This window comes from Pocillopora verrucosa, chromosome 7 (genome assembly GCF_036669915.1).
Source record: "Pocillopora verrucosa isolate sample1 chromosome 7, ASM3666991v2, whole genome shotgun sequence".
Lineage (NCBI taxonomy): Eukaryota > Metazoa > Cnidaria > Anthozoa > Scleractinia > Pocilloporidae > Pocillopora > Pocillopora verrucosa.
In genome coordinates this window covers 18,610,383-18,633,378 of record NC_089318.1, presented here as the reverse complement: position 1 = coordinate 18,633,378, position 22,996 = coordinate 18,610,383, and the positions used below count along the sequence as shown (strand labels likewise).

General features: G+C 42.0%; 1 protein-coding gene across 3 annotated transcripts in view; it reads right to left on the bottom strand.

Moving 5' to 3' along the window:
• Window positions 1–2,117: 2,117 nt before the first annotated feature.
• Window positions 2,118–22,996, bottom strand: part of LOC131790223 (sacsin) — a 40,134-nt gene continuing 19,255 nt past the window's right edge. For 2 of the 3 annotated variants that reach the window (XM_066169528.1, XM_066169527.1), the window contains exons 5-11: window positions 20,717–21,462; window positions 20,052–20,501; window positions 19,665–19,745; window positions 18,679–18,786; window positions 17,172–17,278; window positions 16,236–16,500; window positions 2,118–15,936 (exon numbers count right to left, since the gene is read on the bottom strand). In XM_066169528.1, the coding sequence (XP_066025625.1) occupies window positions 3,185–15,936; window positions 16,236–16,500; window positions 17,172–17,278; window positions 18,679–18,786; window positions 19,665–19,745; window positions 20,052–20,501; window positions 20,717–21,462 (14,509 nt within the window). In that variant the 3' untranslated portion in view covers window positions 2,118–3,184. Of the gene's footprint in view, window positions 15,937–16,235; window positions 16,501–17,171; window positions 17,279–18,678; window positions 18,787–19,664; window positions 19,746–20,051; window positions 20,502–20,716; window positions 21,463–21,928; window positions 22,279–22,996 lie in introns of those variants that run through there. The other variant, XM_066169529.1, reaches the window with a different exon arrangement.

Genomic DNA, 22,996 nt, shown 5'->3' with positions numbered 1-22,996 from the left:
GCTCTTTTGATCATTTGACAACTCTTTTCACCTAATCTAATTCATCTCTATTTAGTCACTCAGGGAAGTGGTTGGTTAATTTATTTCATGTAACAATCTGGCGACATGCGATGTGTTTTGATACAGCTGATGTGTATGTTGCCATGGAGAAGGACACTGAAGCCAGCGCATGCGTTCAGGAGGCGCATTTGATATTCCCTTTTTCCCCGGATGTGCTGTTTCAGGTATGAGTCTTGCTTGCGTGTTGTCAGTGCACCAATACGTGGATGACAGTAAAAATGTTAGTCCAACTTCCACTGGAAAAAAGGTAGTGGGAAATCTAAAACAGCTTCTCGAAGAATGGAGCGGGGGACGGAGTAATTAGATGGTCCTCCCGTCGTGCCACTCTTTTATATGGCACCATTTTTTTTCCCTTACATTGATCTGCCTCACCCCCTATCCCTTTATAACCCAAGATCTCACAATCCTGTCGTATTAATACGCATCATCTTCCCTTTAGTTAAATGCTCTCTACCTAATTGGAAGCTTTAGGTCGAGGACGCGACCGCTTTGAGAACGCGGTGATCGAGCGAAAGCCAGGAACGAAAACGGCTGGGATAGCATGCTGATGTGCGCATAGAAAGTTCCGAGTCAGTCCCATATGCAGACTTCAAATGGTTTTTTGTTGATGTTGTTTTCAATTTGTTTTTATTTTCCTACACAGCGTGGCCGCATTTTCGAGCTTAAAGAAAACCTTATGGAGGCCAAGAATTGCTTCGATAATGCGATCTCCATAAATCCAAACCACGTGGCCAGCATTCAACACCTGGTAAGACGTACAAAATAACACTGGACTGGCTAACGAATCCTGATTGGCTTCAAAAATAAATTGATTATTTGCCCAATTAGAGAGCAGTCGTTATTTATCCTGGGGGGGGGAGGTCTTGGCAGGACCCTATGGTCTTTGGGCGACACAAAAGGGGGATTAGTCGTCGCTAACAGAGTGTAAAGGGGGGGGGGAACTATTGAAAATTGACTGCTAATTTCAGTTGAATTTGATTTTTTTTTCTAATTTCAATTGTTTCTCCTCCTCCTTCTCCTCCTCCTTCTCCTCCTCCTCCTCAAGATTGTGCTATGTGAACAGCAAGGTCAGTCGCGGCTACGTTTACACGTGAAACTGGGTAATTTAGTATGATCAATTGGGTTGATACCGTAAATTGGCCACTGTAAAGAGTTCAAAGCTGACGTTTTAGGTGTCAGCTCTTCGTTAGCCCTATGCTCGAAACGTCAGCTTTTAACCTTTATACGGTGGCCAATTTATGTAATCGACTCAGTTGATGATACTAAATTACCCTGTTATACTTTCCCACCGACGCAGCACCACAGTTTCTTTAGAAACTTACCCCCTTTATATGTGAAACTGTTCGATTAATTTGATTTCTTCAGGGTGCAGTGTATCACAAACTTGGTAATCTTGTTATGGCTGAGAAAGTTATCCGAGAAGCCATCAATATCGATCCAACAGCATTTGAAGCTTTCAACTTTCGTTCAAATTCCTGGTTTAGGCGGTGTGAATTATTAGGTGACAGGGTACCATTCATTTTAATATGGCTGAATAATATACAGGTCATGTGATCTTGTTCAGTGCCAGATATTCCTGACCAACGACATGTTGCGTTATGTTATGTAACGCTTTCGTGATTCTCTTATTTTGTTTCGTGTCCCGTGTTGCATTGTGCCATTTTATATACAAAGAGATCTCATTGGTAATTCTCCTTACTGTCTGCCATACAATTCTTATGGTGTAAGTTCGCAGAATATGGTATCGGATCTATTAACAACCCCCTTATTGATATTTATCGCTATTCTCATCACTTGTGAGCTTGATATTGTATTATTACGTACGATGTGTCTGTCTGCTTACTGTGTCATTTCATTTCAGGCATCTTTTAGGCGTGGTTTTGGAAGCCCAAGACGAACACGAGGCAGCGAGCGAGTGTCTAATGACAGTTATTGTCTTAGAGGCTACACATCCTATCGTGCCATTAACAGTGATAGCAAGGTTGTTATGAGCCTACCAGAAGTTTGCTGTGATTCAACAAAGATAAACAACAAGTAATACTTAAAAAATTATTTTTAATGGTAATAGGACCGAGTGGAGTCCAATTCAGTCTGTAATCATACGAGTGATTAACAAAATCGGACGACTGCGAAGTTTATTCGCGTTTAGAGACACAACCTAGGCTTCAACCTAAATGAGCCCCTCCCCTCTATCCAATTCCCAAAGAACGAAGCTTATAAAATAATTCTCTCAATATTCACCAGTTTATGATGAGGCGAGGAAACACTACTCATAACTTAGTAGAATACTTAGAGATAGTTTTTCAAGCGAACAAATCTTAATGCTCGATTTACTATTTCTCTCTATTTAATGGTCTATAAGAATTTTGTAAAGTTCTATAAATTACTCTAAACGACAAAGAATCACTTTTTAGGCTCTTGATAGTTCAACGTTAATATAACTCTAGTAAATATAGACTTGTAAAGATTTTCCCACGACGAGAAAAAAATTAATGTAACGATACCTTATGGTTCTTTGCCACGACAAAAACATACGACTTTGTTCCAACCACTTCGGCAAACTAAAAAATATTAGGAACTCTTTCAAAGGTCTAGGTCACCTTATGAGGTCATTTTGTATCTGTTCGTTTTACAGAAACACAACTTCAAGTTGGCAGTGCATGACGTTTTATAAGCAACACCACCACTCAAAATCAAACGAAGGATGACTAGCGAGAAATGTAAAAAACACTCACAAATTTATATAAACTGACTGTTCGTTATCCTATGAACCCCTTTATGAAGGGAGCCTTGTCACTGCAGTAAAATATAACTGGTAAAAAAATTTGAAATACAAAACAGCTAGGATGCTACAAAGTTAGCGATAAGACTAATTTTATCTATAAAACGCCAATTTCTCTTCAGGTGAATATTTGACTCATATAAGCAACATTAGTCCACTTCCACCAAAATTTAACGTCGCACGATGAGACAAAGAAGTGCTAGTAGTATCCTTCCATTTAGCTAGCTTAAATTTTTCTAAGTATTTTTCTAAGAGTCTGATGCGTAAAGTAAAGCAGTTAATTTGAACAGTATCTGGAGGGTTATACAGTCACAGAGACTAAATGTGAGTAATCAACAGTGATTATGGTCCAACAAACTGTTCTAGTACTTCCAAAACTTCTGTGGCCAGTCTGAACGCTTCCTGTGCTTGCTGAGCATCTTGGAACACCTCAGCAGGCACTTTAGGTGGGATGTGCTTGTTAGGATATCGAGTGCCCAAGTAATAGTCAGACAGCCTGGCTACTTGCGGTGTCACATCTGGGGCTCTAGGAAGCCGTGAAAGATCATTTGCCAATAGTATCAAGTCGTGAGATATCAGTTGCCTGTCCGCGACTCCTGATAGAGCGTAAAGAGCTGCTTTGAGAGATTTCTCCGCGATTTGATGGCACTGGAAGCAGACCAGGTAGTAAGGTGGATCTCGGGCGGTCAAGAGAAGTTTTACGGACCGCAGGTCTTCTTTGCTTTGACGAATCCACACCTTCGCTACGCGTGGATTAGGTGCCATGTAGGTCCCTCTCGAGTGCGATGGGAAACCTGTAAATCGTTGGTTGTAGCGGCGGTAGTTGTCGTAACTTGAGCGCTGTCGTCGAGCTCTTTCATTCCACCGCCTGAAGGAGTCCGAGAAATCTGGTGGCGGTGGCCTTGGATACCCTTCATTGCGGCTTGACGAATTTCCTGTTGATAACCTTTCGACCTCGTTTTGTATAAATTTCGTGACCTCATTCGCGATGTCTTGCATGACCATGTTCTTGTCCGGATGCCATCGCAGGTATAGTCGCCTTATTGCTTTCTTTCTTTTATCTTCTGGAAGCTTCCAAATTTCGGCAAGAGCTTTTTCCACCTCTCTCAGAGCGTTCTCTAATGTCGTAGGCTTGGGTGACTCACTTGCTCCATGGGCGGGCCTCGATGACTCTGCCCCTGCTTGTCCAGTACTTTCGCCACTCTCTCCTTCATAAGGCACAACCTCCATCGACTCTGAAATAGACTCTTCCTCGTTTTCTTCCTCTTCCCCGCTCTTCTGCGGTCTTCTAAACTTATACAAATCCAGTACGTCGACCTCTTTCCTTTCTTGGCCGATGTCTATTAGATACCTACTAAGCAGGTCACTCTCTCCTTCTCCTTCAGCAGAATAAGACTTTTTAATTTGGCGGACAATTTTTGCATAAATGAACTTCGGTTCCTCTTCGGTCGAATCTTCTCTCTCAAATGCAACAAACTCTTCTGGGCGAAAATAGAAGCCATTATACTGGTCTAGAAGCTCGTGGAACTCTTCAGGGACCTCAGAACCAAGGCTCGCTTCCAACCTTGGTGTTTCGGCTGCTTCTCCATCATCCGAGACTCCAGCATTATCCAGTGTGATGGAAATATCAGCCGGGGACGTACACTCAAGGATAGCAGCCAAGTATAATACGTTCTGTTCATTGAGGAGGCAGCCGGTCAGGCGGTAGATTTCCCAGCATATCTGTCTCCTCGTATTACCAGACTCTGCACCATGTTCGATGAAGATATGCTTTTTACCATTGTCCTGCCCCACGAAGCAACCAGAGTAAGTTCGTCTTTGACTTTTGGGAATTACTGTGTTGGACTCATTATCGATTAACTCCGTGGATAAGGTTTCCATGCAACTGATGGTTAGTGCTTTTTGAAAACTGTGAACTTTGTCGCAGACCTCTTTTGTCAATTTGGCTTTCTCGTACTGGGACTTCAGTATTCGTAGAATTCCACTTATGAGATTTGGCGAATACAATATGTGACGAATGCGATCTGTGGCCTCACATTTCCCTTCCACGTCAGCTTGGCATTTCTTTTCTCTGCATTCGGCCTTGAGTTCTTCCCTCACCAAGGATGCCAAGGACTTTGTTTTCAAGTGGTCTGGCAAAAGGTCAATTAGCCTACTGGGGTTTTCCATCGTTAATTGGCATTTCTTTAGATCATCAAGAAACTCGAAAATAGAATCTGACAGACGACTTCTGAACTGAGGACAATCAAATAGGACCAAGTCTGTAGATCGCCTCAGCTGTTCTTTGCTGTTTGGAAGATACAAGGTGTGGACTTCAGCTAATGGGTTGTTTCCACTGCTATCTTCTTTTCGGTCGATCATGGCGTGCAAAGTAGTAAATAGGCCAAACACAGCCCGTTTCGCATCTTTTAATTCATTGGGGTGCATCTGTTTGTCTCCACAAGATTCTCTGAGATCTGTTAAAACTTGAACAAACTGCGCTGGTGTTGCTTTCTCCATAGCTCCAAGTCGCTTGAGCAAGTGTTCAAAGCTTCCATATTCTCGGGGAACTCTGTACAGGTACGGCGGCTGTTCTTCTTCAAGGTGAAATGCCAGCTGGTTGCCGCGGACGAAGACACGTCCACCTTCTACAAGAACGCAAGGAATATCGGAGAGCTGTTCGCAAATTGTATCACAATTGACTGAACAAGACTCATTAGAATCGGTACCGCTACAAGCGCTAGTATCTGTAAGAAATTTATAAACTTCTGTCATGATTTGGCTTATACGTTGCCGTTTGGGTTCTGGTTGTTCTCGATCTGCACACTTTGAAAGAGTCTGTGAAAGGTTTCTAACATGACTGATGACTTGTTCCAGTGAGGGCTTCATGAAAACTTGAAGGTTTTTAAGCACTGGTTTTTGGGGGTTTGGAATAGCCCACTCATAGAGAAGAGATGCAGTAGTCCATGCAAGTGCCTCGTGCTTGTATGGAATTGAATGCTTGAAATGGTTAAATGGAGGAGTTTGATCTCGATTAGATACCAAATACTGCCGGCAAAGGAGACTTAAGTCGTCACTCGCCTTTCGACAGGCTACAAACTTTATGGTGGAGAGGTCCACAAGGAACTTTGCATCGTGCAGAGTGTCGTCTCTTAAGAGGTGCTTAACAAGTGTCTTTGACTTCGTTTCCAATGAAGGATAATCTGAATTGCTCGTCTGTACCGCTTGAGAAGCCAGTTGATTGGCAAAGGTTTGGAATTCCGCTTTGCTGACTTTCTGCTTTAAGCCGATTTTGCGAAGGAGCTCCAGCCACGTTATATTATTAAACGGCTCTGGTGGCTTTGCTTCACGTGGCAACATTTCCACGAAGACTTGTACGCCTGGATCATGAAAATAGGACGCAGTTTGTAACGTGCCATTGGCGTCTGGAATAAATGCCAAGGTGCTAAGAGATTTGAGAATTGTTGCTTGTTGCTCTTCGTTGCAGTACGGAGCCAGTAAACATTGTCTAATGTAGTCCAGGTGAAGCATTCGAGTTTTGGGTTGGAGAAAGGGAAACTTTGAGAAAATGAAGTTGATATAACAATCTGTATGTGTTTTATCACCGACACCTAGAAGATCCTTGTACAGGCGGGTCAACCTGGGTTCGGGCGCTAAAAATACACAGTTATTTCCTCTCATCCAGATATTCGACTCATCAGTTGGTATACCCACTGGGATTTCGTAAACTGATTTAAAATTTTCAAGGCTGACAAATTCTCCATGGAAGGTCTTGAAAAACGGTAGGCTTTTCACGATAAAAATACAGGTTCGGTCTTGCTTTAAAGTTGTTAAATCGTCTTGAAAGAATTGCAACATGCAGATCTTGTCGTTCTCGGATAGAAAATTGGAAATGTCGTAATCCTTCATCAGGTGATCCAGTACTTTCAGTACATCTTGCGGTGAGTTGGGGTAGGAGACGCGAGACTTCAGTATGTCCGATACATCCCACCTTCCGTCATCGCTGATGAGATTGACATTAACTTCTGGACATTTCAATTTCCTTAACAAAGTAGTAACATGCTCCTGGCCAGGTGACCACGAATCTGAACGGGTGAGGTCAAGAATTACCTTTCCTTTAGAAACTGGTGCTAACTTCCCTGACTTAGTTGGAAGGATGGGCCAATTTTGTAAGGGGTCTAGAGAAAAGGCTTTCGGATTCCTCATATAGGTTTTGTGTAAGAACTCCCATAACCGTCGCATCCAGCTTTCAGACGGTTGTTCATTCACATTCCATGTTATTAGAGTGTTTGTTTCAAACCAGCCAGGATTTGCCATACTCGGTAGAAGCAATGCTAGTGCACTGATGTCAAATTCCCTGAGAACACTTTGATCGGAGGCGAAAATATCTTTCTTGAAGTGATGAAGTAAAGCTGTGGCTAACGTGTGTTGGATGAATCGAAAACGCTGAGTTGGTACCAAATCGGCAAACAGGCTCAAAAACACTTGGCCATCTGTCTTAAATCTCCTAAGAATGTTGTCTTCAGTCAGCAATAAAGGCAAACCAAACATTTCTGTTGGAAATTTTTTTGCTTTCATGCAGTAGCTTAAGAGAAGGAGAACACCCCTCACAGAGCCAAGCGTTGTCTCTCCAACAGGATATGGTAACGTACCGATGCTACGCGGGTTCTCCTTGAGAAAGTCAATGACGAATTCGGGTGTGATCTCTCTCACATTTGTGCCTGCCTCTTTAAAGTCCCTAAAGAGTGTCACCGAGGAATAAAGAAGCTTGAAACCCACTCTCAAAAGTATCTTCCATAGATCGCTTTCGGTTTCACTAGATAAATTCAAATTGTTAAAAAAGCCTTGTGAGGGAGGAAGCCAACAGCACCGAAATACTTCCTGGACAACTGCAGCAGCTTGAGGAGCTTGAGAGGCCTCCATAGTTTTCTCAGCGGTCTTTTTGGTCAAGGGAAGCAAATAAGCATCCACAACGCAAATCATTTTGAATACTGCCTCTGCCAGAATTTTCCACTGGCTTTCTACAGATTTGAAATTTGGAAAGAGATTATGATACCATCGCATTCCTTCGTGAAGATTGTGTGCCCTGGGGAAGCAAGCAGCATCTTCTTCTTTCGACCCTGGCAAATGTCCTCGCGCCACTAACATCAGTGAGATGTACGCCTGGGACAAAATCTTGGTTTTGATGAAGTGGTTCCATTGGCTTCCGAATCCTTCTTCCTTTTCATCACGCCACAAATTTCGGCGTGCAGAATCTAAATAGAAATGACCATTCACATGAACTGGGAGCCCTGTGTTAACTGGCAATGGCAAAAAGCAGAAGGCCTTGTGCCTTGGTTCACTTCTTTTGTTGAAATGGAACTTTGAGCTTTCTGACTTCTCTGAAACCTTTGCTGCTATTCCTCCGCGAGGTAGGAGACCAAAGCTTTTACCGTTAGGAACTTCTTCACTCGTACTTCTCTGGAGACCAATACACTGATGAATAAGCCATTTTTCCTGTCGTAATCCATGTTCCTGAACAATTAGAGAATATGTAATGCCGAGCCATTCAATTTGATTCGTCTCCAGAGTCTTAGATATCTTTATATGATTTGTAAGCCTCGCGCGTTCTGCTTCATCGTGTGGTGTCAGCTGTGCCGTAACCGAGTAAATTTCTGTTAGCTGGTCCCCTTTGATTTCAGACAGAGTTATGGTCTTCACGTGGTTCAGAAACAAAATTATTTCTTTAGCTTCATACGCCAACAGGTTCATAAATGTCATCATTTCCGTGTAGGAAACCCGCCTTTGAGAAATTGACGACGTGTTTTGTGTTCTGAGAGGAAGGCGGAACATAGTTGCCGATGTCAAGTCAAACAGGTTTTCCAGATAGCAAGGAAATACATCACGGAAGTCGGATCGTTCCTCCGCACCAATTGGTCCAATTATACGTCCTGGATTCTCCTTAGTCGCTTCAGGAGCATAACGGCAATGGGGGTCGAGAATGCAAAGCGTGTCTCCATTTGTGATAAAGCTTGGGCAGTCTGTTAGGTGGTAGACGGCATTAAATCCAATTCCGTACTGACCTGTTTTTGTAGGATCGTCTGTTTTGCTTCCAATTCCAAGCATTTGTATCCCCTCGAAATCCTCTTCAGAAAATGGTCGGTTGTTGTAAACACACAGGGCAGGACCTTGCAGTTCCTTCCAGTTCTTACTTAACAGCTGGTCCGTAGGATGGTTACGAGGGTCAACAATGAAGTGTATCTCAGTGGCCCCTGCATCATCAGCGTTCTGAACAAGCTCCTTTAGGACTCCAACATCGCATGGATATGCTTTCAAAATTCCCTTTAAACGGTCAGTAAGCTCCTCTCGCTGTCCAAACTTACGTCCGATTGGACGAGATATTTTGGATAGTTTCTTTGTTCGAATATCAATTGCTCCAAGCCTGTGTGCAAGGTCAATTGGCAGGTCCTTGTGAACATAGTCGATACCACTTCTAGCAGCCACCCATGGCGCATCATTAATGGCTAATTTCTCAGCTGGTTGTAAAAATAGATTCTGATTGGGCAGAGGAATCTTCCCTCTTTCCGTTTCCAAGGATTCCGTTGAGGCTTCCGATATTTCCTCGATCAAAGATTTTGAAACTTTAAACTCTTTCGTAGACAAAAGTTCTCCTTGTTTCTCCTCATCGAGCTCGTAAAGTGCACAAATGACGTCTTCCGTGGAAAAGTGCTCTTTGATTCCTGTCGCTTGAAATAACCTACGATACTTCGTCGCAAGATTCTGTGGCACTTCATTCAGGTAAGGCTCACCAAATCCTTTCCACGCGAAAGCCAGCCGAGAGGCTGACAGACACTTTCCTTGAACCAGTATCCATCTCTTTTCTTGTAATGCATGTACAATTCGCTCGCCATCTGGTTTCTGAACAAGTTCTTGTAAATAATCGTATATGCAATGGAAGATTTGTTCCAAACTTTGGATCGCATGGGGCGACTGGACTATTGCTTGAACTGCATGCTCCAACTGGCTAAGAACCTCATGGGCCGATGGTTTACGGGAGTTGAAGCCAAAAAGATGCCGTGTTTTCTTGTTTAACCTACTGCAGCCACTCTCACTTTCATCAAGGATTGGCCGTGAGGACCCTGCGATAAACTTATACCTGTCGCCGTACATTTCTTTCGCTGGAAGGAAAACACTGTTCCAATCGGCAGTACCTTTCCATGGCATAACATAATTTGCTGGCTTTGCAAGAGTAGGAAACATACTGATTTCCATTAACTCCTCTCTATTCAATTCTGAAGGGGGGTCCATTTTCTCAAGGTGAACATTTATATACTTGATGAGAAGGGCAAATCTCTTCCTAGCGTCTTGTTCGGCTCTTCTACAGAGCACTGACACAGAGTATGCTCGCTCAATCAGGGTTTCCCAGTCAAGAATATCTGATAACATTCCCAGGTCCTGAAGCATGAGAAGACGTTCCTTAGTTTGATAACATGACCCAACTGGGAATCTCCTATCTTCTGCTGAGAACAGAGTCGCAGCGGCACCTTTTGGGGATATCAGCTCCTTGGGAAAAGCCAAATGCCCTGTATCTGGCCCACAAGGAATACAACGATTATTTGAAAGCAAATATTCGTATAGATCGAGAAGCTGATTGGACCGATTGCTGGCATGTCGTCGAAGGCATTCATCCATGAGGTGGCACACAATGGGATCCCGAAGCTCTTCGGGTATTGCCGTGATATTCGGGAAAAAGACGTCTTGGAGAAACTTTTCTTGTGTCATCGTACGTTGGTCGATAACTTCCATACATCCAGCTTGTTGAAATCCTTTCTTGGCAAAGTCTGGAAGTTGCACTATTTTGTAATCAAACTTTTCAAGGACGATCTCACTATTCGGAAGTTCCCGTAACTTGAGGTCTTGGTAAATGCATTCAGTCACTGGGAGCCATTTCCCTCCTGTGCGCACTAAGGGTAAGTCATAACTTGCGATTCTTCGATAAAAGCTCTTGATGAGTGGTTTCCACGCGGATGATTGAAGTTTGTCTGGATTTGGCCAGAGCGTGAAAACATCATACAACGGGATTTTTCCTAGTATTTGCATAACAATCATACTTCCAAAGAGCTGAATATAGGCCTCAGTCAATGCATCCTCCATGAGGCTTTGGTTCCACCGCACTTCTAAAGGTTGACGGCCAACATCAGCTGTAGTACCTTCCCAGATTCCTCGGCGGTTTGATGTGACTGCAAAGTAGCCATTAGCATGTACTGGAAGCCCTGTTAGAATATTAAGGGGAAGGAAACAAAACATTTCTCCAGGCACTGCCTCCACTTTTTCGAAGCCGTCGCCCTGGGTGCAAATTTTTGCTGCCACTCCTGAGGCAGATAAGAGTCCCTGCTTCTTACCCTCCTCGCTTGTTGCAAGCCGAAAAGAATTTTCAGTACCAAGACAAGAGGTCACAAGCCAAGACTGGGTTTCTTGAAACCTCTCTCCATTCTTACGAGAGATGGTGGAACTCACAGATACGAGCTCCGTTAGTTTGGGAGATGGATAGCTCGCAGAAGGGTTGGACTGATTAGTGGACTGTCTTGTCCATGCTGCGCATGACTTTAGAAAGGTACCTTCCCTTACAGAATTCTTGACTGGTATACATTCTGTCTGACTTTTTCTCCAGATCTCAAAGAGGAGTCGCGAATCTTTAAAATCAGTCGCATTTTCATCCACTTCAAGGAAGGACACCTTTCTAACATTCTGTGAAAACAGAAGAAGGGTCGGCGTTGATTCTCGGAAAGAAAACATGAGGGACCGTATTTCCTTCTTATTGTAGATCTTATCGCTGATTTCGCCACGCTTAGTTCGGAATGCAAATCTGAAGAGAGTCCCTTCAAAGTAGAACTTGTCATAATCGCTGAGTGGAGCAGTGTCACAACCAAAAAGCCCATTGAAGGGTGCAAACTGGTCAGGGAAACAAGTTAAAATGTCCTTATTTACCGCCAGATCTATCTTTATTCCAGGCTTCGAAGCATTCTTTATGTGGTGGCCAAGATGTGTTGTTTCTGGATCAAAAAAGACAGCATAACTTCTGGTAATGAAACATGGAACATCAGTAAAGTGGTAAACGGAACTGAAACCAAGACCAAAGCGACCAATCTTCTCAAGATCTTCCTTTTTCGTGGCACCTGCCAGTCTCGATATATTCTTCAGATCACCATCTGTAAAGGTTGCATTGTTGTATGCCAACAGGGCGGGACCTTGGCATTCTACCATTCCCGGTGACAAAAGCCTCAGGTTTGGGTGATTGCGCCAGTCAAGAACGAACTGAACTTCTGTTGCACCAGCATCATCTGCATTCTGCACTAATTCCTTGAAAACACCAACCCCTTCTTTGTACTCGTTCAGAATATTCTTCAGCCTCGTGGTGATTGGTTCGTGGGGACCTGTTTGCTCAATACCTAGAGCCTCTGCACAAGTGACACGGGTGCTGATTGGTGGAACACCAAGCAGAGCAGCGGTTTTGGAAGATATAGCCTCGTGGATCATCGGAAATTCGCTTGTGATAAGAAGTTCTGTCCCTCCTCTTCTAAGCCACTCCGCGTCACAAAAAGTGCACTCCGAACATGGAACCAACTTCAAGGTATTATTCCACGTGTGAATCGGCACCAGGAGACTTTCTCGAAGTTCTGGATTGAGTTTCTTTCCATCTCTAACTATCCAGTGGAGAATCTCATGTGACAGCTTTCGATCATCTGCCACATCTTCTAGATAGTCACTGCTGGTGTCATGTTTGTCTTTTATCATTTTCAGAACACGCAACAAATCGGAATCTTGAAATTTTTCACGAACACCACATCGCTGGAAGAATGAGTTAAGGAATTGAAATTCTTGTGGAACTATGTAAAGGTAAGGCTTCAAGTCGATTCTACAGCAAGATGTAAATGCTATTCTAGACGGCGATGAAAATCCACACCCATGCCAAATCCACTGAGGGAAGCTGTTATCCTGACTTACAGCGTAGATGAAGCTAGCATTGCTGGATGCTTCTTCGTAGATCTGTTTTACCATCACTTGAAAATGATACAGAGCACTCCCGTTCATGTTATTTAATCGTACCAAACAAGCAGAACGTAACTGGTTTAGAAGGTGGTGGACAGGTGGTGATTTGTTCCAACCAAATACAGCCTCTAATGCTTTGGAACAAGATTTGGAGACTATTGGCGCTGAAGCTCCTACAAGAGTAGCTTTCGATTGGCTGAACGTTTCAGATGGTGTGTAGAAATGCTTTTTTCCTGAAAACCAAGGCATCGCACGAGGATAGGAAGAAGGACGACTCTGCTTTCTTGGGACCCACCTCTCGTTCATCAGAGCTTGGCTCAAGAATTTGTCAGGTGGGTTTTCGTCGAGAAACTCTAACAGGGCTGATGCTTTACGGGATCCCACATCGCTTTGAATCTTATCTACTGTTTTAGCAACATGTAGAATGTCCTCTTTATTTGGAGTACTCCTCATTCCAAGTTGCCGAAGACGTAGAAGGATTTCATCTTTTATGAAACTTTCATTTGGAAACTTTTCGTTTTCGCTCTCAAACAGTTGCTCCAAAATGGGTTGTTGTGGATCTAGAACGCAACATGGAGTAACTAACTTATTACTCCTGGTGAGTACAAAGGGCAGTTGTTGAAGAGATGCATGAAATGAGCTGTCTTCCCCGCAAAAAAGGGAATACTGGCTAAGTACCCAGCACATCAGCGTAGAGATTTGTTGGTGATTATAGAAATTGCTCTGTATGCCACTAAAAACAATGTTTCTTAGGAAGGTTGTTTTTGTCATCGGTGAGATTCCAAGTCTGTGAATTAGGGTATGAGATTCGCTATCTCTCAAGGTAATGACCGAGGACGCTCTTGGTATTGGCAAGGATTGAGGAAGTTTGAAGTCATAGGGTAACACACCATGAACTTGAAATCCATTTATTAGAGCAATGAAGGAGTATCCATCTGCTGCATCAAAAATAGGAAGGTTATACAGGAGGTTTCTTTGATCGACACTTGAGGACGCGAAAGAGAGGAAACTTCGTAGCGCTCGCTTCTCATCAGAAGAACAATGGGTAATCATTGATACGCATCTACTTTGATCCAACGTAGACAAGACCTTTAGGACGCCATTAGGATTAGGTGAGGCGACGTATCTATGCAGGGTGTTGTGATGAATGTACGATGGAAGATTTTCTAGAACAATGCAGCCAGTTTTTCCAAGCAAAGACACAATAAGCGGTGGTAAATAAACACTCTGGTAATGTTTTCTGATGACGACGCTTGACGAACTCAGCTTCACTATGCTTCGGTTTCCAGCACATGTGTGCGGAATGAGCGGGAGGTTTTCGAGCAAGGAGAGATCAGAGAACATTCTCTGAATCCACTTCCAAACTGACTCCAACCAGCGCTCTGGCGGATGCCCATTTCTGCCGGGGTACCAAGGTACTGGATGATTTCCTCTATACCATTCCGATGGAAGCATCTCTCGCAGGAGCTTGAGAGTCTTGGCTTGATTCAATTTGACGAGTTGCACGGGTTGGATTGTGTTGGGACTTTCGGCATCAGTAGCAACCTTCGACAAATATGTAATGGCAGGAGTTTTAACGTTGTCGTCGAGGAACTTACTGTCCATGTTGTGGAAAATAGAACGGGGAATGTTTGTTGACGAAACGTACACAGCAGCGGCTGGTTCTCGGTTGTATTGGATTGAGCGGAAATCAACAAAACTTCCATTTGCGAGGGGCAAAAGGGGAACTCCTCGCATGTCGCTAAGGTTCTTGTCCGCGAGAGCAAATTCGAGTAGTAAAAGCTTCTTCTCCTTCGGTACATTGGTTATCTTCCAAACTCCCTTTTCCTTCTTTTTCAGCAAAGCTCTCAAGAATGCGGGAGTGATGCTCTTCGTAAAAACTGACGTGTATTTATCAATCGCAATCCTGACGTGGCTCGGGACGATTACAACGGCCTCATTTGCTTGCGTCAATGTGTCTAGAACTGTGCGTCTTGTTTCATCGGATGTATTCTGAAATTGGGTTGTCATTCTGTCCAAGTAAGCGTCACCGAGGTTTTTCCACTGACCATGATGTGCAGGGGTCCAGAAGATGTTTTCTTTTAATAAAATCGAAAACATGTGCTTTAGCATACACTGCCAGTGTATCTCAACTTTCTGAATGTTTGGCCAGGACTTGTACACCAAATCTGCGCCAGCTGAAGAGTCACATGAATCTCTAACAAGGAGCAACACGTTGGCGTAGGCCTCACTCGCAACATGCTGCACTAGTGACACATTCCATTCTGCGGTTGGATCATCCTGACAGTCAAGGCCTGGCCATTTAAGACCACGCCGATTATCTGTGAGGCCAAAGTAGCCATGCACGTGAACTGGCAAACCGGTCTTGGAGTCAGCGTCTGGTGGAAGTGGTAAGAAGCAGAAGATTCTTCCAGGTCTTGATGAGAGAGCTTGAAGTGTGACTGCATTCACTGGTGTGGCAAAGGCCACCCAAGGCAGGAGACCTAACTCTAGGGACAATTTTTTGAGAGTTGAATTTCGAGCATCAACCTGGTGGTACACAAGCCATTTATTTTCCACCTCTCCTCCTCCATCAGTCTTTTCGAGGACATGCAAATCTAAAGAAAGATTTATGTTTTCAATTTGCCCGTTGCTCAGCCTTCTCAAATAATTAAAAAAATTTCTCTTCTTGTCTCTTACTTCTTGCCGGCAGCTGTCACTCAGTCGAACTGTAAAGACATGTCTTTGAATGCCTCTCTCATCAGTTTCAAACAGAGCAATTTCTTCAATATTTTTCAAGAAGAGCAGAATGACAGGTGCTTCCTCTTTGAGGGCTTGAAATAATTTGCCGACTTTTTCCTTACTGTAAACCTTTTCGGATAAGTCTGATGGTGCACTTCGTAGCGGAAAACGAAACAAAGTTCCATTGTAAAATTGAGTCGAAATTTTGCAGTCTAAGACATTCTCGTACGGCTTGAACTGGTCTTCGTGATTTTCAAGGAGTTCATCCTCAAGGGAAAATTGCTGTCCCGTTTCCCCTCTACCAAAGTGTATTTCGTGAGGATCAAGAAATACAATAGAATCTCCACTCACGATGCTGGGCAGATCTGAATCATGTGATAAGAAGTAACCAGTTTAGTAAATATAATTGTCTAATTACTAAGTGCAGATACCCAATCTATTTCAACACGTACATTTAAAGGATGTGCAGTTGCTAAGTTGAACGGATGATTTTAGAACGTAACTTGTTATGATTTTTTTTCTACAAACGGGATAAAATTTCTCGGCAAGGACTTCCGCTCTTCTGTTCCCAGCAAGTTTCTTTTTGCATTGCAGTCCGAGAATTTCAATGATCTGTTACGATGTTATTTGGCAATGATTTTTTGTCACCCCTAAGGAAACTTACCAGTCAAATGGTAAACAGAATTGAAGCCAATTCCAAATCTACCAACTTTTAAAGGGTCCTCCTTCTTATTGCTATCCATTAGTTTCTGCAAGTTTTCCCAGTCACTTTCCTCGAACAAAGCATTGTTCTGAGCATATAACGCAGGGCCCTGGAACTGAGAAAGACTGGGTGCGACAAGCGAGTTCCCTCCGTAAAAGTCCTGACGTGAATCAAGGAGAAAGGACACTTTTGTGGCGCCTGCGTCATCTGCATTCTGAATAATTTCCTGCACGAAAAAAGACAATATGACCTAGGTTTCAAATAACGACGAGGTTAACAGGAAGGAAATAAAAATCTTTGTACTATCTTTTATTTATGTACCACAACATTTATTTTATGTTGACTCGTTAGCACATGTTTCTCATGTGTGAGTGCTTGTGTTTTTAATTCATGAAATTATCACCAACTCATTATTGTTGAATCAACAGTAAGGAGAGTTCTTGTCATTTTTCAGGAAAACAAAACAAAGGGAAACGAAACAAGAACATTTAATAGCATTTAAAAGGGTTCCATGTATCTCTGCTTAGAACATCAAATATGAATTATTTCACCCTCATGCAAAAATGTAGGCGGTAACAGATATATGACTGTTGTATTCTCCTTTCAGAGGGAAATAAGTAGCCCTCGGACGCGATTCACGTAAGGTTTCGGTTACTCTTATTGAATTAATAAATTCGCCAATCGATCATTATTGCGGAAGACCATACTTCCTCCTCACACTGTACTCAATAATTTTGAACAATCCATTACTGCTGATGTTTTCCCAGTCCAGGATTACCCTCTATTCGTTCAGTTAATCTATAGAAACGAAGAATTAATCTTGCTCTTTTAAACCGGGTTTACTGTACAAGTTTTTTCTGATCTGATACAATGCTAAGAGAAGCATCATCTTCATACCTTTAAGATTTGTCCTCCATCTGGATATCTTTTCAAGATACTTTTCAAAATGTGGGTCAGTGGAGGTCTCCTTTGGCCATAGGACCTTCCTTTTATGGCAAACCTTCCTGTTATGGCAAAGAAACAAAACCGTCGCAAGAATTAACAAAACGAAACTAGTTAGCTCAAGAGCATAACAAGGTAATTTAGTGTTGTCAACTGAGTTGAGTTAAATTGGCCACTGAAAAGAGTTTAAAAGCGGACGTTTCGAGCTTTAGCCCTTCGTCAGAGCGATTTGAGGAATTGTGTGTTGTATGTGTGTTTATATCCTGCTCAAAAGTAACTGCCTACAAATATAATATGACCTCTCAATCGAGCCAAATTGTAAACTGAATTCTTGAATCATTTTGTTTTCTGTATTTTATGTTCTTTCTTAAAATTCTTAACTTGACGTGGATGAAAAGGTTAAATTCTGACAGCATCCCGAAGTTTGTTTGTGTCTTAAGATCACGAACTTTCCGCTATTTGTTAAAGTTCCTTCAACGGTACCGGCAAAGGATATGTACGTTCTAAAGTGAATTCGTTCAGAAACTCACTTCGTAGTCAAAATTTCAGTTCCTCGTGAGACCCAACATCTTAATGTTAACGTGAGCCAAAAAGAAAAAACAACCTTCAGCTCTGAAGTGTTTCACATATTTCATGAGCAAAGACTTCCCCCCCCCCAATTTATGTCTTAGCTTTATCTCACTGCACTAAGAATACATGTCGTTTTCTTACAAAACTCAGCCCATTTACGATGCTGATATTTAAAAGATACGGAAGAAAAATATCGACTTTCCTAGAAAAAGAACTTGTTCTCTTGGTGGATCACTCATTATCACGAGACAATGGCACACTTGCTGAACTGCCTGCTAGTTAGCAGTACACACAAACCTGCCTCGATTACTTCAAATTTCCAAGCAATGGGTGAAAGCAAAATCTTCCTTAGAACACTGCACTAGAAATATAGCCCGTGACATTATAAGCATCTCAGCTTATGCAGCGGAAATAGCAACACCTTTTCTAGGAATTTCCAAATTTTAGTCCGACAATAAATTGATCGAGGCAGCTCCACAGCATTCCGACCACAATGTGGTTGCGTTATTTCTGAGAAAGAATATTTTCAGACGTTAATTATGACAAAATTTCGCTGCCTTTTCTCTTGCTCCCTCGAACAATTGAATGACAAAAAATTTTGACCTATTGACAATATGCAGTTAGTCCAGCAAACTCTCCTATGCAATTAGTTTTAAACAATCTTTACCTTAGGCGCTTCACTTGATCTTCAGCCGATGTAAACATACTTCCGTTGTGTTCCGCAGTGTTCGCTGTTTCAGGTTAGCTATTTCCCAAAATTTGAGTTGGATCGCATGGCCTCTACTGATTAGAAAGACTTACCTGCGAACACTTATTCTCTGCATGTCGTCAATACAAAGAATGTGTTTGCTGTGAGTAGTTTGCTTAAAACAGGGCACTTTGCTCGACTTACTTTGCTCAGAATTACTGTCTATCGGCTGTGCTTTTTGCCTGGACTCTTGATTAGCCTCTACCAAGCTCCTTAATTTAATATTTTCCTGTTCGAGTTTTGAAATCCTCTCTGAAGAAACAAAGAGAAAAAACCTTTTTAGTGGAGTCGATATTTAGTGCAGAACATTCTATATAATTTTTTCTTGGTTATTCCTTTGGGAAATAGGGAATTCGAAATGAAATACAAAATTACGGTCGAACCTGTATTAAGCGGCACCACATTAAGCGGTCACCCTTCAAAACGGTCGAAATATTTACCAAATCAACAAAAATATGACAGAGCAACAGAGCAGTGGGGATCAGTTTTGTCAAATCTCCATCTATTTTTTAGGAAAGCAAGCTGTCCGTTCGTTTGACATAAACAAGAGTCCGATATAACACTCTCCCATTAGCAGACATCCACTTTATTTTTCTTTAGCTTTTCTTTGGTGTCTGCTTGTGAGAATAATTCTCGTAAGTGGTCATTTCTACTAACGGACACTTTTTCAACACCTAAGGTTGTCTGCTTTCGAGAGAGTTGACTGTATCGTGAAAAATTGTCACCCGATTCAATTCTAGAAAGTCATCTTTTTGTGTATGCAACAGTTTTCTTGGCCACAAGTCGTGCGACACAAAATTAGCCCGCATACGAGGCAGACAACCACACAGCCTTTTGTTTCTCATTCCCGGAGAGGAGCGTCTTCGATCCAAAGCGTCGACAACGATTTCTGTTGGATCGGAATTCTCCTCAGCAAACCATGGCTCTCATTTTTGTAGAGCTATGTCTATTGAAGATGATGTAAGGGCATAACATAATGCGGAGAGTACCTGAACAATGAAGGGTTCAAGCTGCCCTCTCTGTTGAGGCCTGAGCATCGGTGCTATACAAATCCCAAACTGCCTCGTAAAAGTTTAACCATCTTTGAGGTGGCTGGATACAAGGCACCATGTTAAATATCGTTACGTTACCTGACTCGATAGATCCCTCGGAAATAGCCTTTGTGATTGTAGCTTGAAAGGCGCTTTGAATTTCACTCATGTCTTCCGCTCCTTTTGATAATTAAAATTAAGAAAATGGGAAAACAAATCAAATAGAAATGTAGTAAGAACTGTTTTTTAGTTGATTCAATTTTCGGGTCTAATTCTTCACCTCCGTTTACTTTCTTAAGTTCACTACACTCGTTAATTGCTGCATCTGATCAAAGACCATTAAGACCCTTAGCTTGCTCTAGATAGTGAAAAATACATAACTGAGCTTAATTTGCAAATCACCGTCCATAATTCCTTTTCGGTGACGAATCAATAATAACTATAAAAGCGCTTTGACTTCAATTTTGGCAAGCTCGCAATAATCACCTGAGCTCGCCTCTAACAGCTTTTTCCCTTTCTGATACTGATCCTCGGAAATAAAGGTCTTCAGCTTCAGCTCAGTGAGACCAAGTTTCGCCAAAACCTGTGGTGTTATCAGCATTTCCTGGGCAACTGAATTAAGATGACCACTGCGATAATCTTCCCACACTCCTTCAAGGACTTGCAATGAACTGCATTCAACTGTTATATGCCAGCTCCCTACCTCGTTGTTACGCACTCGAAGACGAAGATTATACCATAAGTATCGTAAGAATAAATCAACTGATTCTTTAAATGATAAAATTACGTTCCAAACAGTTATGTCTGGTGGATTATCTGGTTCAGGGTCATCAGCTCCCGCTGCTTGTTCCATCTGAGGTAGTAGTAGATTGGGTGCAAGGAAAGTCGTTTCGGATCCAGCGGCTTGATGATATTCAGCTACGTTCATCTGTATGACTGATAGGAAAAAATATATTAACCTACATTTGAACTCAAAAAAGAGCACTATTGGCGTTTTGTAAATTTAATTTTTAAATCAAATATACAAGTTCAAAGTAATTAAATGAGGATCTTCGGGAAAAATGGCAACATTGGATTAACAGTAAATGGAACTGAGGATAATGATTCCATATTTTTGTCTGATGGAGACTTAAAGTTACTCTTTTACTGACCTACGAAAGCGGGTTGTCGAGACTTCAGTTCCTCTCTAAGCTTTACTAATTCATCTTTAACATCCACCAATTCATCTTTAACATCCACCAATTCATCTTTAACATCCACCAATTCATCTTTAACATCCATATCTTGCTTATACCAGGTCTCTAGCTCTTTAATGCATCGTTCCTCATCTGGCGTCAAAGGATTACGAAGAAGATCATAAATGGACTTCTCCCACTCCTCTCTCTTTGCAGGACTAATATTTGTCGCAATTCTTAACAGAGCCTCACTAATTTCCTCCCAGAGAGGAATAAAATCGATGTCAGATATTTCCATAGTGGGATTGTGATAAATCTCATTTCGATAATATTTTATTCGCACTAAATCTGCCACCAGAGTGTGGTCTGAGTCGTTTGGTAAATCATCCCATCCTCTCGGTCCAGCGGGAGGGATCAGGCCGCAAATTGTTCTGAATAACTTGAAGATTAATGTGATGTCAAAATCGTTAGACTCGCCATACACCCCTGGGGATGGGTTCAGACAAACCATCTCTGGCTGGGTAAGTCGTGCTCCTCTCAGCTGTGCCTGCATGGCAGGATGAGCGAGTCTCAAAGGGAGGTCAGCTGGCGAGTGAATGGAGTCAAATGTCTCACGCAAAAGATTCACACCGCCACGCATCAGTAATCGTGCCAGGCGATGGAAATTTGCTTTAGGACTTGTTGATCGTAGGGCTTCTTCTGCCATGTTATAAATACCAGTTCTAAAATCGGGAATGAATATGATAAAAAAGTTGACAAATGTGGGAAAACCTTGAAGAAATTGATAATTATTGAATCAGCTGCAAAAGTTAATAGTGCTCCATGGAGAGAATAATACATGGGCGCGCGTAGATATGGAATTTCTCTTCGAGTGTTTAACTCGATAGCTCACGAGTGAGCGCAGCGAACGAGTGAACTATCGAGTTAAACACTCGAAGAGAAGTTCCATATCTACAAGCAACCATGTATTATTTTGTTTATCATATAAATACAATAGCCCTTTACTGGGAAGAAAAGCCGACTTCATTAATGAATGAAAATAATGAATCGACGATCCTCGAAGAACAATTGTAGAGTGCGTTGGCGCTGACTGTTAAGATGGAAAAATGCGTGGAATCATGATTACAAAAACAACAATGGTCGTAATTTTCAATTTACAAAATTCTTATTTATTGACTTTGTCCTTACCGACAGATGAAGTCTTTCAGGTAAACGGCCAAAATTGGCTGGCGGCAAATCTTCAAGTTGTCGATTTTCATTCTCAGACGAGAGAAATGCTAACACCAAAGCCAATGACTACGTAACTTTCGGTTTTTTCTTATAGTATATTGGTTTTCTTCCCTTTCTAGGAAAGTTTGAACCTCATTGTCTGCCAGCAATACGGATTTTTTAATGTTTTAGCCGCCATAATTCGAGAAAGCTCCGACAAACAATTTGTATTGAGAATCGTGAAGGCTATGCCGTTCACTCATCAAACTGACCGAGTGGCGCCAAAGGCGAGTTACGTGTCAGTAGCTGATTGGCTATGTCAACACGTGTGAAAACGTGCGTCATTACGACTTTTCTCAGAGCCGGAAATCTCTGTATAACACCGCAGTTTATGTGATAAATATATATATATATATATACACACACCCTTTTTCAAAAACGTTGCAATTTGAATATGTACATGAAATATATATACAAAAGGTGTATGTATTTCTCAGGCTTGTAGGGATGAAAGTATAGTCAATTTGTTTTTTTCCCTACCTCAATATATAGTGCATTCTACTTCTACGTATCAAGCACCGTACAACGAAATAATCAAAATACAAACTTCCCAAATATATATATATACAGTTCAAAATGACTTAAATGAAACACGCATGATTCCCTGTTACTCTGAGTTTCGTACTTACGCACTCGTCAGACAGATTTTTTTCAACAGCATTTGCTACTATTTCCCACACATATATATATATATATATATATATATATATATTGTGGGAGGAAAAGACAAATAAACTACAAGTTCATCCCTACAGACCTGTTTCGTGGTTGCCCACTCATCAGGGGATTTAATGAAAATAATCTTTACAATCGCTTAAATACAATATAATCTAATTTATACAGCGCGAAATTTAGCAATTTAGTTGTTGCGTAGGAGGGCTTTGTTTCTGTGACGGCAGGAAGACACGAGTTCATTACGTTTGTTTTTTGTGTTGATAGTTCGGGTCGGCAGATGATTAGAAATTTTTCTTTGAGGCAGAGAATACA